This window comes from Chiroxiphia lanceolata, chromosome Z, assembly GCF_009829145.1.
Source record: "Chiroxiphia lanceolata isolate bChiLan1 chromosome Z, bChiLan1.pri, whole genome shotgun sequence".
NCBI classification, from domain to species: Eukaryota; Metazoa; Chordata; class Aves; order Passeriformes; family Pipridae; genus Chiroxiphia; species Chiroxiphia lanceolata.
In genome coordinates this window covers 66145659-66160178 of record NC_045671.1, presented here as the reverse complement: position 1 = coordinate 66160178, position 14520 = coordinate 66145659, and the positions used below count along the sequence as shown (strand labels likewise).

The 14520-nt window shown below is 43.2% G+C and overlaps 1 protein-coding gene across 1 annotated transcript in view; it reads left to right on the top strand.

The window, feature by feature from the left end:
• NCBP1 (nuclear cap binding protein subunit 1) overlaps window positions 1-11123 on the top strand; it is a 31514-nt gene extending 20391 nt beyond the window's left edge. The window contains exons 18-23 of the mRNA XM_032676332.1: window positions 233-326; window positions 2829-2932; window positions 3274-3388; window positions 7238-7381; window positions 7733-7846; window positions 8748-11123. Of these exons, the coding sequence (XP_032532223.1) occupies window positions 233-326; window positions 2829-2932; window positions 3274-3388; window positions 7238-7381; window positions 7733-7846; window positions 8748-8861 (685 nt within the window). The 3' untranslated portion in view covers window positions 8862-11123. The remainder of the gene's footprint in view (window positions 1-232; window positions 327-2828; window positions 2933-3273; window positions 3389-7237; window positions 7382-7732; window positions 7847-8747) is intronic.
• Window positions 11124-14520: the final 3397 nt, after the last annotated feature.

Genomic DNA, 14520 nt, shown 5'->3' with positions numbered 1-14520 from the left:
CTTCAGGAAGTAGGTTCACCACTAGCATGTAAGTTACTTTTAGGGGATGCCATGTCTTTGTAGTCTGTTTTACTAAGGATGGTTATGTTTTCCTGGGAACAGTTGTCCAAGAAATGCAGCAGATAGTCACAAAATTTTATTTTGGCCAATCTAAACCACTTGCCTTATATCTGCTGTTCTTCTGACCTGATCCCAGCCTCTCCACTAATAGACTATTTATGTCTATTAAAAGGTTTCATGAAGTCTTCAAAACACTTGCTGAAAGTGATGAGGGGAAACTCCATGTGCTGAGAGTTGTATATGAGGTTTGGAAGAATCATCCACAGGTAAGAGGCTGGAACGTCAAGTATCTTTGTGAGTTTCAACTCAGAGAGGTCGTATGTAAATGAAAAAAATACAATTTGCTTTATATCCTCTAACTTGTGTATTGTCATTTTAAGGAAATTTCAGGTTGTATTTAATGTTGTTACTAGTGCCTAAAATGAAGGCTGAACATAAAATACATACCATCAGTGATGCTGCTTCTTCCTCAATAGTTCACTGTGAGAGGGCAAAGGCCTCATTATGGCTCAGATTCATACTATGCTGTTTGTTGTTCAAGAGAATAATTTCTGCCAAAATCATGGTTTTGTTCAAAATTGGAAAACAGGGTAGATATGTAAATTGAAATAAGATGTAGGTCTCATATCAAAAGCAGGCCGCATTCCTAGAGATGTGGAAACCTAGAGTTTTTTAGAACTGTGTTGTTGGGTTTTTTTTCATCAAGTGCTAGTGAAAGCCATCCACTTATTACACCAAGCTCATGCTGGAGTCCCTGTTGTGTGTGGGCAGGGTGAGTAGAGCTGCAGTAGTGGCTGTTTCAGAACAGATCAGTCTGACAGTGCTGTGATTATGTTCATTCTTGAGCCAGTGGAAATAACACCCTAAAAGACCTGCAAAAAAATGCTTCAGTTGTATAAACTGTTCTGTTTCTTCACAGCAGTTGCTTTCTCCCTCAGCTGTCATTTTTCTATAAATAGAAATAAATAGGGAACTCAGGCTGAATTTGCCTGCATTAATTATTTCACGTCTTCGTTACTGGTGTGTTTGTGTTCCACTTCAGTGCTGGAAAGTGGACTGTGGCCTCGCAGCTGCACAGGCCAGCCTTTAAGAAGCCATGGCACTGAGAACCAGGGATAATCCTTGCATCTGCTACTAGCTGTGTGGTCCATTCCCTAGTGGAAAAAACCTAGCACCTAGAATATACCTATGCAAGCTGTTACCTCTCTTAAAAACATCAAAAAAGGAGGATTTTTTTTTTTTTCATATGTTTAAGTTACTACCCAGTTTAGTGACCTTGAAAATGTGACATTTACAGTCTGACCTACTTTTTACTGCCATTTAACTGGATCAGAAGAAATTTCATTACTGCAATCTAATATCTGTATCCACTTCCTCTTCGTTCCTTTGTATTGCAGCATGACCAAACTGAGATGGAGGTTTCAAACCCAGACTAAATAGTCATGTTAGACTTTTACGAATAAAACAAGATCACTTTAAAAAATGTCAAGTACAAAAGTAAGGAAGGTCTGCTGTTCTACTTGACCGTGGAAGTTAAATTTTCTTCTCTCGCACTCCAGTGTTTTGCTTCTGATCTAGCACTTTCCTTTTTTTTCATTCCTGAGTCCACAACCTCAGGAAGGAGGTTGTCACACAGAAGGAATGGTGCCTTGACAGCAGGCAGAGTCTGTTTTTAGGCTGCTCACCCCACTCCCGTGTCTATGGGAACGTCCTTTGAATTGGTTCAGACAACCACCAGTACTCACAAGGCATGTAGCACTGATGACTGATCTGTGCTGCTGGTAGTGATTTAACAGCAGCAGTCAGTAGTCCCTGGATTTATAAGCAAGGTTGTGGTGGTAACTTCATGAAGAGAAGCTTTGACATTAAATGTTTTCTCAAAATCCTAGATGTGTGTTTTTTGGAAGATCAGGCTAAGTAATCAGAAATTCTTCCTGGCAATACAGAAAGACAAACAGAGCATAGGATGCTATCCTGGGACTTGAAAGTTGAGTGCTGAGTCCTCCGTATGATTCATTCAGTTATTTTAATTTTCCTTCCTTAAAAGGAACTTTGTTACACTTCCTTATTTGACAACGAGTGGTTTTAAGGATAAATACAGTGCAGGCTGCAGTTCTTAGATACTGTGGCATTCAATCACATGAGTAATTAAGATGAGCCTTTTTTTTCTGAACAGCTTGCAACTTCTGTAGTCAGTAACTCTCCTCTGCAGTTGCTTGCTGCATTGCTTGCAACTCCTCCAGAATCACGGCACTGGCTCCACCCTGAAATTAATAGGCTCCTCAGAGGAAAGCTTTAGTGTCACATTTGAAGGCCGTTGCAGTTCAAGGGTAGTGGGCTAACAGTATGAAGTAATGGGCTAACAGTAATGAAGGCTAACAGTAGGTCCTTCATTATAGTGATCTGATAGGTATATATGCTCTGGTTTGAGTACTTTGATGCCAAATGCTAACTAAGACTTGTGTCTCTAAGTCCTCAGTTCCGACTCTGATTCTTGTATTTTTTGCTTTTGTATGGGAGTATGTATGTTAGCAAAGAGTGCTCACTTTCAAAAGTAGGTACTGTTGTTAACAAGGTAACAATGCTTTATGTAATTGATATGGGTCCCCTCATTTGAAATGTTTTAGGCTAGACTACCCAGCTTCCTAAAGTATTTGAAGTTACCCACTAATACCACTGATGTAGAGTTGCATCAAAGCATCTCTAGTTTTATCTGAGGCTGGAATATTTTCACGGACTGTGTGTGTATTGTCTTTCACAAAATATAGATGATTGCTGTGCTTGTGGACAAGATGATTCGGACGCAAATTGTCGACTGTGCTGCAGTAGCAAACTGGATCTTTTCTTCAGAGCTTGCACATGATTTTACTAGGTAACAAGAATTTGTTTGGGGTTGTTATTTGTCTCTAACTTGCTATTTGAGGTCGCCAGTACTTTGTTTAATCTATGAAAACTGAGTAGCGGAAGAAGGTACAATTAAGCTTTTGCTCTTTCTACAAAATGCATACTTTAACAGTTAAGCTTTAACTGTTAAGCCTTCTTGCACTACAGGTATGCTTTTCTATATGCCAAGTGTTTGTTCACTCCGGTAGATGTCTTAAGTGATACTAAGTTTAAGTTCTCCCAGTTACAGTTTTCTGTAAGAAGCTATGTTTAGTTTTCCGTCTTGGGGTGGTGTGTAGTATAGTGTTTTGAGCCTTGTGTCTTTCCTAGGTTTTATATCTGGGAGATCTTACATTCCACAATTCGTAAGATGAATAAGCATGTCCTGAAGATTCACAAAGAACTGGAGGAGACTAAGGCAAGATTGGCCAGGCAGCACAAAAGAGTGAGTAATTTGTTTGTAAATCTTAATAATTTTAAACTCAGATATGCAAACCTGCATGCAGACAGGCAGACACACAGTTGGTTTTGGGGAGAACAGGCTTCCCAAGACACTTCTTCGGGAAGGCTGTCTGCAGACATGTGTTCATCTCTAGCACTGAGATATCAAAAATCAGGTGCATATTCTCAGTCCACCTTTCTAACAGTAGCTGTAACATAAGAATTTAGTAAAATCTTTTAAGGGAGTTCATATGTTCAAGTTCTCTCTCACAAGTTTCTTTTCCAATATGAGCATATTGCCTTCTAATCTGCATTCCAATTACCTTATTAGATAACAATAAGAACAGTTACAAATTATTCGTGGTAAGTTCTGTTTAAAGAGTGCTCTTGTGGCTTCCATGCAGAAGTGCACAGAAACAGCTATTTGCGACTGAGAATTGGCTGTTACTGTTCTTCTGGTGGATGCTGCTGGATTCTGACACTGGCATGTCACTTCCTTTTTCCAACTTATTTTTCTGAATACAGTTGCATGATCTTGCATTACTATATAGAGCAAACTGATGAGGAAGCAGCTGCTGTTGTGTTCTGTTGTCCCAAGAGGGACAATAAAGTGGAGTGAGTGAGTGTCTTCTATGGCAGCTGGAAGAGTTGGGTCCCAAGGAACCATGGCTGAATGCAGAACTTAGTCATGACAGAATTAAGTCAGTTCATAAATATGCTGACTTGCAGAAAGCAAGAGAGAATTTCTGTGTTTCTTTGAGGTCTGCGGGTGTGATTACCTGCATAAAACCCTTAGCTAGCTCCAAAATTTTGAGTGAGGTTAATGTCAAAATGTGACAGAGGCTGGCTGATGTTTTTTGAACAGACCTGCACAAGTCAGTCATTTGTCCAGAAATTGCGAATAACTCACAGTTTGCCAGGGTCAGTTCATTCCAGCTCCTTCATCTTGTTTCCTCCACTAACAGCAACAACCATCCTAGTTGCTTGCATCCTCAGCCTACATTGATGAGCAGTTAATAAATGCCCATGATTAGTGAAGACCTAACTGTAGTCACTGGTCTTACTGTGAGGCAAAGAGCTTCTTTGGCAGCTCTAAATATACCAGTGTTTTAATTTCTGTACTCGTCTCTTGCTGCAGCTCTATATTACTTAGTGCTTTAATTGAGTATTATGCCAGGAAGAAACATTTGTATGCAACAGTGAGTAGTTCTGCAGGCTGTTGCTCTGCTGCATGACCATTCCTTTTAGAGGAAGTAAGCTGTCAAGTTTTGATATCTCCAGCATGAAGTGGATTGCCTTACTGTGGAATGTCTCCAAGGCTTATGGTCCTTTCTCTTGGGTTCTATTGGACCTTTAGTGTTTTGAGTTCAGTAAACCTCTGTAGATGGGGAAAAGGCAAGTTCCCATAGAGAGAATAAAATTAAATTGTCACTTGCTATGGTAAGTAATTTTCATTTTCTACTCTAATTTGGAGCTATACCTGTCTTCTGATTGTGAGCTGCATTTCCTATGCAGTAGGTGAGTTAACACACAGCCCTATAGTTGTCACAAGTTGCACATGCTTCTTTTACAAATGTTTGAAGTTTTGAGCTGTTAATTTATGGATGTTTTTGCATAGAAACAATCATATGAGACTGAGGCATTATCTTTGCTTGAATTTACAATAATGCATCAGATCCTACCTTTCCTCCTATATGCCTTTTTGTCTTCTTTAAGACTTAGTTACCTGAGGTTCCAAGGCTGGTACTTTTGTGTATTCTGTGGGTGGTAGTGGTGGTGTTGTGTTTTGGTTTTGATACAGTGAGAGCATGCCATGTTCTTAGTATATCCATGTAGTTTATCCAGGTAGGTCCATGCTGAGCCTTTCTAGTCTGAGTACACTCTTTGATCATGAATATAGAGAGTCCCCACTTCAACAACACTGGCAACAGTCTTTAGCCTTCCTTCTGTGCTAACCAGCTGGATTGATTTGAGTTTATGCACTATTTTTTGGAGCCCTGAGACTTCAAAACTCTCCATTCAGTGAATTGTCTGCCCTGCTGCGGTGGATGCAATTTGAAAAAATCTCTACCGTATTTTTTTAAAAAGCTGTTCATTACCTGCTAGTGATAAAGTTAGTTACCTTTCACCTGTGTTTCCCTCAAATCCTGGATTCACAGAATGGCCTGGGTTGGATCAGTAGTTCCCAGGGTCCTCCTTTCTATTCTTTTTAAAGGGATAGAGTGTTTCCTCTTTTCCAGTCACCCAGGACTTCACCCGACTGCCATGTCTTGTCAAATATAGCAGAGTGGCTTGGCAACTACATCAGCTGATTCCCTCAGGACTCTAAGGACTCTATGGGACATCTCACTGGGTCCCATGGATTTGTGTGTGTTCAAGTTCTTCAGGTGGTCATGAACCTGATCTTTCCATGCAGTGGGAGGGACTTTGCCTCTCCAGTCCTCGTCCTGCTGTACATCCACTCGAGACGTGTGGGAAGAGGTGTTGCCATTGAAGACTTGTAAAAATATTGTTGAGGACCTCAGTCAGTGTTCTCATTCATAGTTACCAGTTTACCAGCATTGTTTATTGGGGGGACACATGTCCTTGGCCTTCCCTTTTCTGGTAAACATACCTGTAGAAGTCTTTGCTGTTATTCCTTGTGTCCCCTGCCAGGTTCAGTTCCAGCTTTGCCTTGGCCTTCCTCACCTCATCCCTACACAACCACATTTTGTCTCTATACTCTTCCCAGGTTACCTGTCATTGTTTTCACTGTTTGTGCATTTTCTTCTTTCCTTTTAGTTTGATCAGCAGGTCCCTACTCAGCCATGCTGCTCTCCTGCCTTCCTTGACTGATTTCTTACTCCTGGGAATTGCTAGCTCTTGCTCTCTATGGAGATCTGCCAACTCTGTTCTGCTCTCTTGTCTTTGAGGGCAGGGAGTCTCCCAGGGAATCCCACTGACTATCTCCTTGGAGAGCTGAAGTCTACCTTCTTAAAGTTCAGGGGCCTAACTTTACTCCTTGCCTGACCCATATCCCTTGGGACTGTGAACTCCTCAAATACACGGTTGCTGCAGCCCAGGCTGCCTCCAATCTTGATGTCCCCAGTTAGCTCACTTGTGTTGGTGACCAACAGATTCAGTAACACATCCTCTCTGGGAGGGCTGTGTATTACCTGGGTCAGGAAGTTATCCTCCATGCATTCCAGGAATCTCAAGGATTGCCTGCAGCTACTTTTCCAGCATAAGTGGGGGTGGTTGAAGTCCCCCAGTGGGAGAGGAGCCTGTGAGCGTGATGCCTCCTGTGACTGGAGCAAGGAGGCTTCAGCAGGCTCTTCTTGATCAGGGGCCCGATGTAGACACCAATCAAAAGGTTCCCTTTATTGCTTCAGTCTCTCATTCTTACCCACAAGCTTTCAACTTGCTCGTGGCTGTTCTTCAAAAACAGCTCTTCACACTCAATCCAACCCTTGATGCAGAGGGCAACCCTCTCTTTCCTCCCCTCAGTTTCAGTAATGGCAAGTAGGTCATAACTTCCCAGCAGCATAGTGGCTTCCTTCTGTTTGTTGCCCATGCTGCATGCATTGGTGTAAAGGCACCCCAGCTGAGCTGTCAGCCTGTCACCATCCTAGAGGAACACCCCTGAATTCTGGTAAAATCTTTAGGCTTGCTCTACTTTCTTTGAAATCTTGATTTTATTTTATTTTTTCCAGGGCTTTCCAGTATTGGCATTTTTCCTTCCAAATTTCTATCCTGAATTCTGTGCTGCTCTTCAGTTGCTCTGCACACCTTTTCACGTGTGGAAGGGGAGGTCACTGACAGTATCCACAGGTAGTCAGATTAGTGGCTAATCCTGTGTTGTTGTCACTTACAGCGGGACAGTGATGATGACGATGATGATGATGACCGAAGCACTGATCGGGAGGATGGACCACTAGAAGAGCAGATAGAGCGTTTGCAGGAAAAGGTGGAGTCAGCCCAGAGCGAGCAGAAGAATCTCTTCCTCGTTATATTCCAGGTAATGATGGGCAAAGTCTCTTCTTACTTTAGGTTTTGAGGTTACTGGATTTATAAGCTTTCAGCATCACTTGCATCTTGGGCATCTTATCTTGGGATAAGAATATGGGAAGGGGTTGTTGGGTTTACTGTGGGTTACAGTCAATCCAGATCATCCTTCTGCAAAGACTGCTTCTGAGCAGTGCTTAAGTAACCGGATTTTATTTCCTTACTAAATTCAAGGTTTACCAAGCAAAATAATTATTCTCACATTGCTGTTCAAAGTGTCTGGCCCCCAGATCCTCTTACCTGAGGTTAGGGTTCTGCTTTCAATTGATGAGACTGAGTTTGGGTATTTTTCCCTCTACTGCAGCGTTTCATTATGTTGTTAACGGAGCACTTGGTGCGCTGCGAGACAGGTGGAATCGATGTATTTACACCTTGGTACAAGAGCTGTATAGAGAGATTGCAGCAGATCTTCCTGCAGGTAAGTCTCATTTCTCAGTTTGTAAGGCTGTGGGCAGGGCCGTGCTGGGTGGGAGAGCTCCGTGGGTGGGGAGCAGAGCGCTGCATGGGAGTAGCAGTAGGTGGCAGCAGCACGTCTTCTCTGAAGGCTGGTGTGCGGCCCGGTCGTAGCGCTGGCTCTGGGCAAACCTCTGCCACAGTCCGGTGGAGTGACTGATCCTTGATTAATTCCCTGACCGAAAGCACACTGCAGAAATATTTCAAGATGTGATTATGAATTTCACCGAGTTCCGCTTAGCTGTGCGTTTATAGCAAGGGCAAAGTTGTGAACGGACAAGAATGCTAAAATAGATGTATTTTAGATGAGTGGATAAAACTATTGCAGGATTCCTTTTAATAAGGTGCATAAACATTTATTAAAAATAAAATTTCTGAATGCTTGGCTCTGTATTAAATCAGTTAACAAGCACAGGTGGCTGGATGAAAGTGATTAGATACAGGAAGCTGTTCCTGTGTGAGCACAAGATACGTTGAAGAATGGGAGGGGGGATATAATTCTCCATTGGGATAAACCCTTCCCTGGCAGTAGATGTGTCTTCAGAGGAAAGAAAATACCATGATTCTCTGAGGTCCTTGCAGTGACACAACACCTGTGCCCTGCACAGAGCTCAGGATGTGGGAATTGGAGGGAGCACAGTGCTGTTCAAGGCAGGATTTCATTCCTGGCTGTGTTCTAGCGGTTGGTAGTGGCTCTGGGTTATGCTGTGTTGTGGAAATGAGATGTGCTAAACAATTGGGATGAAAATATTTGGCTTGTGATTCTTACGTGTCTTGACTTCTCTGTTTATTCTTATACAAATATAAAGGAAAACAGTAAAGGTATGTGTCTTATTTTTGTGTTTTGTTTTTTTTTTATCTGCCAGCACCACCAGATAATCCAGCAGTACATGGTGACCCTAGAGAACCTCCTGTTTACAGCTGAACTGGACCACCATATACTGGCTGTGTTTCAGCAGTTCTGCGCTCTGCAGGCCTGAGGGATTGTTCATGGACAGAGTCTTGTCTGCAGGACTTATGAATTTTAATTTTTTTTTTTTTAATGGCAAAACATAACATGGGGATGGAAGAATTTTTTGAGTAAAACTGGCTTTCATGTGCTCCTATATAAAACAATAGAGTACTCTAAACAAACAACGAACTGTGTAAGCATCATAAGCCTTAAAAGATATGATCTATAGGGGATATTTGTGAAGTAATGTATGAATTCTTTTTATTGTCTTTTAATTTAGTATGACTCTTCGCTTCATGATAGTCATTTTGTTTCTCCCCTCTTGCCTATATAAAAATGAGACACAACCCCTGTACCACTCCCAAAAAAAAATTCCAAACTCAGAACAACAGGAAAAAAACAATCCCAAACAACAGAATTTTTAACCTCTGCCTATCCCTTAAGGTCAAAGGAATTGCAGAAATGAAGAACAGTTCATAGTGTTTTGTCAGTAGGAAAGGGAATGCACCTTCTCAGTGACCCGTGTAGTAAATCCTCTAGTATGGCATAGGAAGACTGTCTTAACTTTGGGCACATGAAACACATTTTCAAAGTAGCTTATGGATTTGTTTATTATGAAGCCAGATAGATTTTCACAGTTTAAAAGAACATGTAATTCAATTGAATTTTGTTTTTAAAATGTATTGTCTAGTGTCTTATTACAGTATCTATAAACAGTAGATAAGCTTCATGGACCACTTCTGAAAAATGCAATCCTTTTTTCAGTGTGGTCAAAAAGTAATGAACTGCTCCTGGTAGCAGTATTCACTGATAGACAGTTGGAGTGAAACAAACTTCTGACTTCCATGCTGCAAGCCTTACCTGGATTTTGGGAACTCCAGCCCCAGATGCTGGGAAGAGGACAATGCAGTGTTGGGCTTGTTTTTTTTCTTTCAGCCAGTAACTAGTTGGCTGTCACATTTGCACTGGGCTGGACCTGCAGGCCTGCAGGGACGTCAGAAATCTTTCTGGTTAGTGACAGTGGGTGAAGAGAGTGCTCCCGCCTCATCTGGCTTGGTAACAACTGCTTTGCGGTGGCTGCGTCTGCCTCCCTCGCTTTAATATGTGACAGCAGCACATTGCTCCCATGTCTTGAGAAAGCATTTTAATGCTGAATTAAGTGATATGTTACAGGAGACTTAGAGTGGGAGAACACAACCTGAAAGTAGAGTAGCCTTTAGCGTTGAGTTATGCAGGTAACACTACGTACTTAAAGGCCAAACCAGAGTGGTCTGTGTCAGTGGTGAATGGCAAAGGAGCTGCCGTCAGTGTGCAGTGTTTCCAACCTGTTTATGGTCTCTTCATTTTGCAGATGATCGTTTAGAAGAACTCCGTACCCAGTGCTATTTTAGGTTTAGCTTAGAAAATTACAGGCTTTGAGTAATTTTGTTCCTGTACAAATTATTATTTCAAGTATTATGCCTAGAAATGCATTTCATTGCATTGACCAATGACCTCCTGATGCAGCAAGGAGGGTAAAAACCAGAATTTTCTGTTTTGACTGTTGACATAAGTTTGTGTGGCCTGTAGCAATCAAATATATCCTCATAGACTTAGATCTGTTACTTCTGCTTTTTCTGCTTGCCCTTTCTGACTTGACTGATCCCTCCATTCTTTCAGAGTATACTGTTATTTGTTGTAAATTTGCTTTATGCAAGAGTTTTGTCAGTCATGCACGGACTTGTGCTTCAGATCTTTCTCTGTTAATGTTCTTGAGTAATCAAATAGGAGTTTTTGTTGGTTGTTGTTTTTTTTTTTTTTTAAGAAACATTTAATACTTTAGAAGTTTTAATTGGATTTTAATAGTTTTTTCACTGGCTTGGGTCAGTATCAGAGTTCTGATATTAATTAATGGTGGGGGTTTTGACTATAAATGTGACTTCTGTTAAACTGTAATGCAGTTAGAACTTGCAAACCTGTAACTTTCTTTGAGCCTTGACAAATACTGATGCTGGGGATACAGTTGCAAATGCTTGAGTGTAATTGTATGTTATAAAACCAAATAGGAATGTCTTTTGAAATTGATTTAATTTCCAATCATGCCAAGGTTTGACCACGGGCTTTGATTACATTTCTTGAGCCTGTTGGACACCTTCACCCTCTTTAAGGTCTAATGGTGTACACCTGACTTGGAACTGCCTGAAGCATGTGGTGGCGGGTAGTGTAAAGATGCTGTAGAAATGTGGTGTGGTTGGAAAAAAATGCACAATTAAAGACAAAAATAAATGAAGGTGAAGCAGGTTGCTACTGAGGGTGTTTGTCCTGTCTGTTTTGGGGGGCACTGAAACAAAGCACTCACGCTGGGTTATGCTGGTGTTAAATGCAGTGGGGTTTGGAGGAGTTTTGTCCCAGCACTTGTGCTGGTATCCTGACTAACACACAAGCCTTCACCTCCTTGTGCTGAGGCTGGTCTGACACGCTGCCCCACCTGCACAGCCATGTGAGGCAAACATATGTGCTGCTAGGTGCAAGGGGGTGCTACACAGACATTCTCCCTCCCTCTTGCCACCTCCTGTGCTCTGGCAGGGGGAGGTGCTGCTACAGGAGGTCAGGAAGGTGTGGACTGGTGGTGCTTGTTGAGGGGAGGGCTGCTGCAGCGTGCCCACAGGTTATTCAGCAGCCAGTGCACACCTCCCAGCTGCCCTGGAGAGGAGTTTAGGGACCCAAGACAACACTGGGTAACGAAACCATGACATGGAGGACTACCTCCAAAAGCCCTGCTGGGATCTGCCCTCCAGCCAACCCCTCATACCACTTTCCTAGGCCTTGCAAGGCCCCAAAGGCCTTCTGTGCTTAGCGGGAAGGCAGGTTACTGGGGAGCTGCAAACGAAGCACTGGGGAAGTAAAGACCTGTTACTGGAACCATCATCCGCCCTTCCCAGACACCTTGTCTCCTCCTCTAACAGAATCACAGAATCAATTAGGTTGGAAAAGACCTCTGAGGTCATCAAGTCCAACCTATGACCAGCTTGTCAGCTTGACGTCCAGTCTTTTCTTAAACAGCTCCAGGTGCCTCCAGCACCTCCCTGGGCAGCCCATTCCAATGTTTAAGAATTCCTCCTGATGTCCAACCTAAACGTCCAGGTAGACCACATCCACAGCCTTTCCCTCATCCACCAGGCGAGTCACTTGGTGTAAAAGGAGATCAGGTTGGTCAGTCAGGACCTGCATTTCCTAATCTGTGCTGGCTGGACCTGATCCCTTGGTTGTCCACTCAAGATGATCTGTTCCATAAACTTGCCAGTAGTCACCAAGATCAGGCTGACAGGCCTGTAATTCCCCAGATCCTCATTCCAGCCCTTCTTGTGGATAGGCATCACACTGGCCAACCTCCAGTCGTCTGGGACCTCCCCGGTTAGGCAGGACTGATGACAAATGATGGAAAGTGGCTTGACGAGCTCTTCTGCCAACTCCCTCAATACCCTCAGGTAAATCCTGTCCTCTCCCAGAGACTTGTGAGTGTCTTAAGTGCCACAGCAGGTCACTACTTCCTTCTGGATTGCAGGGTGTCTATTCTGTTCCCCACCTGGGTCTATCAGCTCAGGGGGCTGGTGGCCCTGAGGATAACTGGTCTTTCTCCTTAGACTGAGGCAAAGAAGCCATTAAGTACCTCAGCCTTTTCCTCATCCTTGGTGACCATGTTCCCCCCTGCATTCAATAAAAGATGGAGATTTTCCTTGACCGTCCTTTTGTTGTAATAAAACCACTTTTTATTATATTTCACAGTGGTGCCCAGATTGAGTTCTAGCTGAACTTTCACCTAATTTTCTCTTTACATGGCCCAACAACATCCTTGTACTCTTCCTTCTCTGCCCCTTTTTCCAAAGGTCATAAGCTCTTTTATTTCCCCTGAGTTCCAGCGAAAGCTCCCTGTTCAGCCAGGCCTGTCTTCTTCCACAACTCATCTTTCAGCACAGAGGGAGAGCCTACCTAAAGGATATCAAGTCTTCCTGGACCCTTTTGTTATTAAGGACTGTTTTCCAAAGGAAAACCAGTGTCCAGAATAGGTCAAAATCCACTCTCCAGAAGTCCAAGGTAGAGGTTTTGTTGATTCCCTTCCTTAATTTACCAAAAACTATCATTTCATGGTCCTTGTGGCCAAGATGGCCTTTGACCATCACATCTGCCACCAGCCCTTCTCTGTTCCTAAAGAGCACGTCTAGCGGGGCACCACTGGTAGGCTCATGTTGTGGTTTAGGAATGATGTTCCCCAATTGTGTTCCCACTGAAACACTCCAAAGCATGCACAGCTCACTCATTTCCCCCTCCCCCTGCAGTGGGATGGAGAGGAGAACTGGAGTCACAAAAGGTGAAGATCACAGGCTGAGATAAGAACAATTTACTGGAACCAGCAACAGCAACTGAAAGGAACAGTAACACGCCAGTAAGAGTGTGCAAGAGAGACGAGCGATTCCCCCACGAGTGCTCACCATGAGGAACACGGTGTTATCCCACCTGGAAAGGACCCCCTTCCGCCCACCCCCTGTCCCCCTGTGTATGGACTGAGGTGTTGTCCAGGTCCTGGTCATGCCCCTCCTGGATACTGCAAAAATGAACCTTGTCCTGGCAGGAATCAGGACAAGTTGCTTACCATCAGGAAGATATCTTCCACACACTCCAGGAACCTCCTAGACTGCCTCCTCACCAGCAGACGTACCACAAGTTAAGTGTCTCCCACAAAACCAAGGTTAGCAATCACAAAATGTCAGCCAGCTCCTTCTAAAATACTTCATCTGCCTCTTCATCCTGGTTGGGTGGTCTATAACAGACTCCTACCAGGATGTCTGCCTTGTTAGCCTTCCCCCTCATCCTTATCCATAGGCACCCAACCTTACCATCACTGTCTTTGAGCTCTGCAGTCAAAACACTCCCTGAAGTACAGAGCCATGCCACCCCTCTCCTTCCCTGTCTGTCCCTTCTGAAGAGCTTATAACCATCATTGCAGCACTCCTGGTATGGGACTGTGCTGGTTTAAAGGTAAACCAGCAGGGGAAATGAACTCAACTCAAAAGAGAGATTATAAATCAGAATAACAATTTAATAAAATAACACAATAAGTACAATTATACAAACAATTGGTTTTCCCTGAGATCCACCATATTTACCATGGTTAAAAAATGTAGAGCCACTACCTAGAACATGTTCCTGCCCTTCAGCCACTTTCACATGCATTCCTCAACAGCTGCAAGAATGAAGATTTGAACTTGGAAGTAAATCCAAGAAAATCCACCCTCTACTGAAAGCAAACGTCATTCAGGTGCACTTAGAGAGCTCTACCTTGGAATGGTACTTCCTTCCCCCCCTTGCCCCTGAGGACAGGTATTTATCCTTGCCTTGCTCTCTGGTCTGAAAGTTGGGAAAAAGAAAAAAAGAAGTAGAGGATATACTTAGGGACTCTCCCCGTGAAATATGGTAGACACGTTTCAGAACCTCCCCAAGAGCAGGCAGCTTTCTTTTGAGAGAGAATTCTCCTTCATGGAGTTGTGTCTCCAAGCTAAAGGAGAACCTGCCTCAACAGCCTCCAGCCACCATAAGTGCTGCTTTATCAGCTCACTGTCCTCTGCCCACCCATGACCAGTAACTGAAAAAACAGACAAGTCAGGACAAAATACGGAGCATGGAGTCTTCCTCCTCTGACAGGAGCAAAC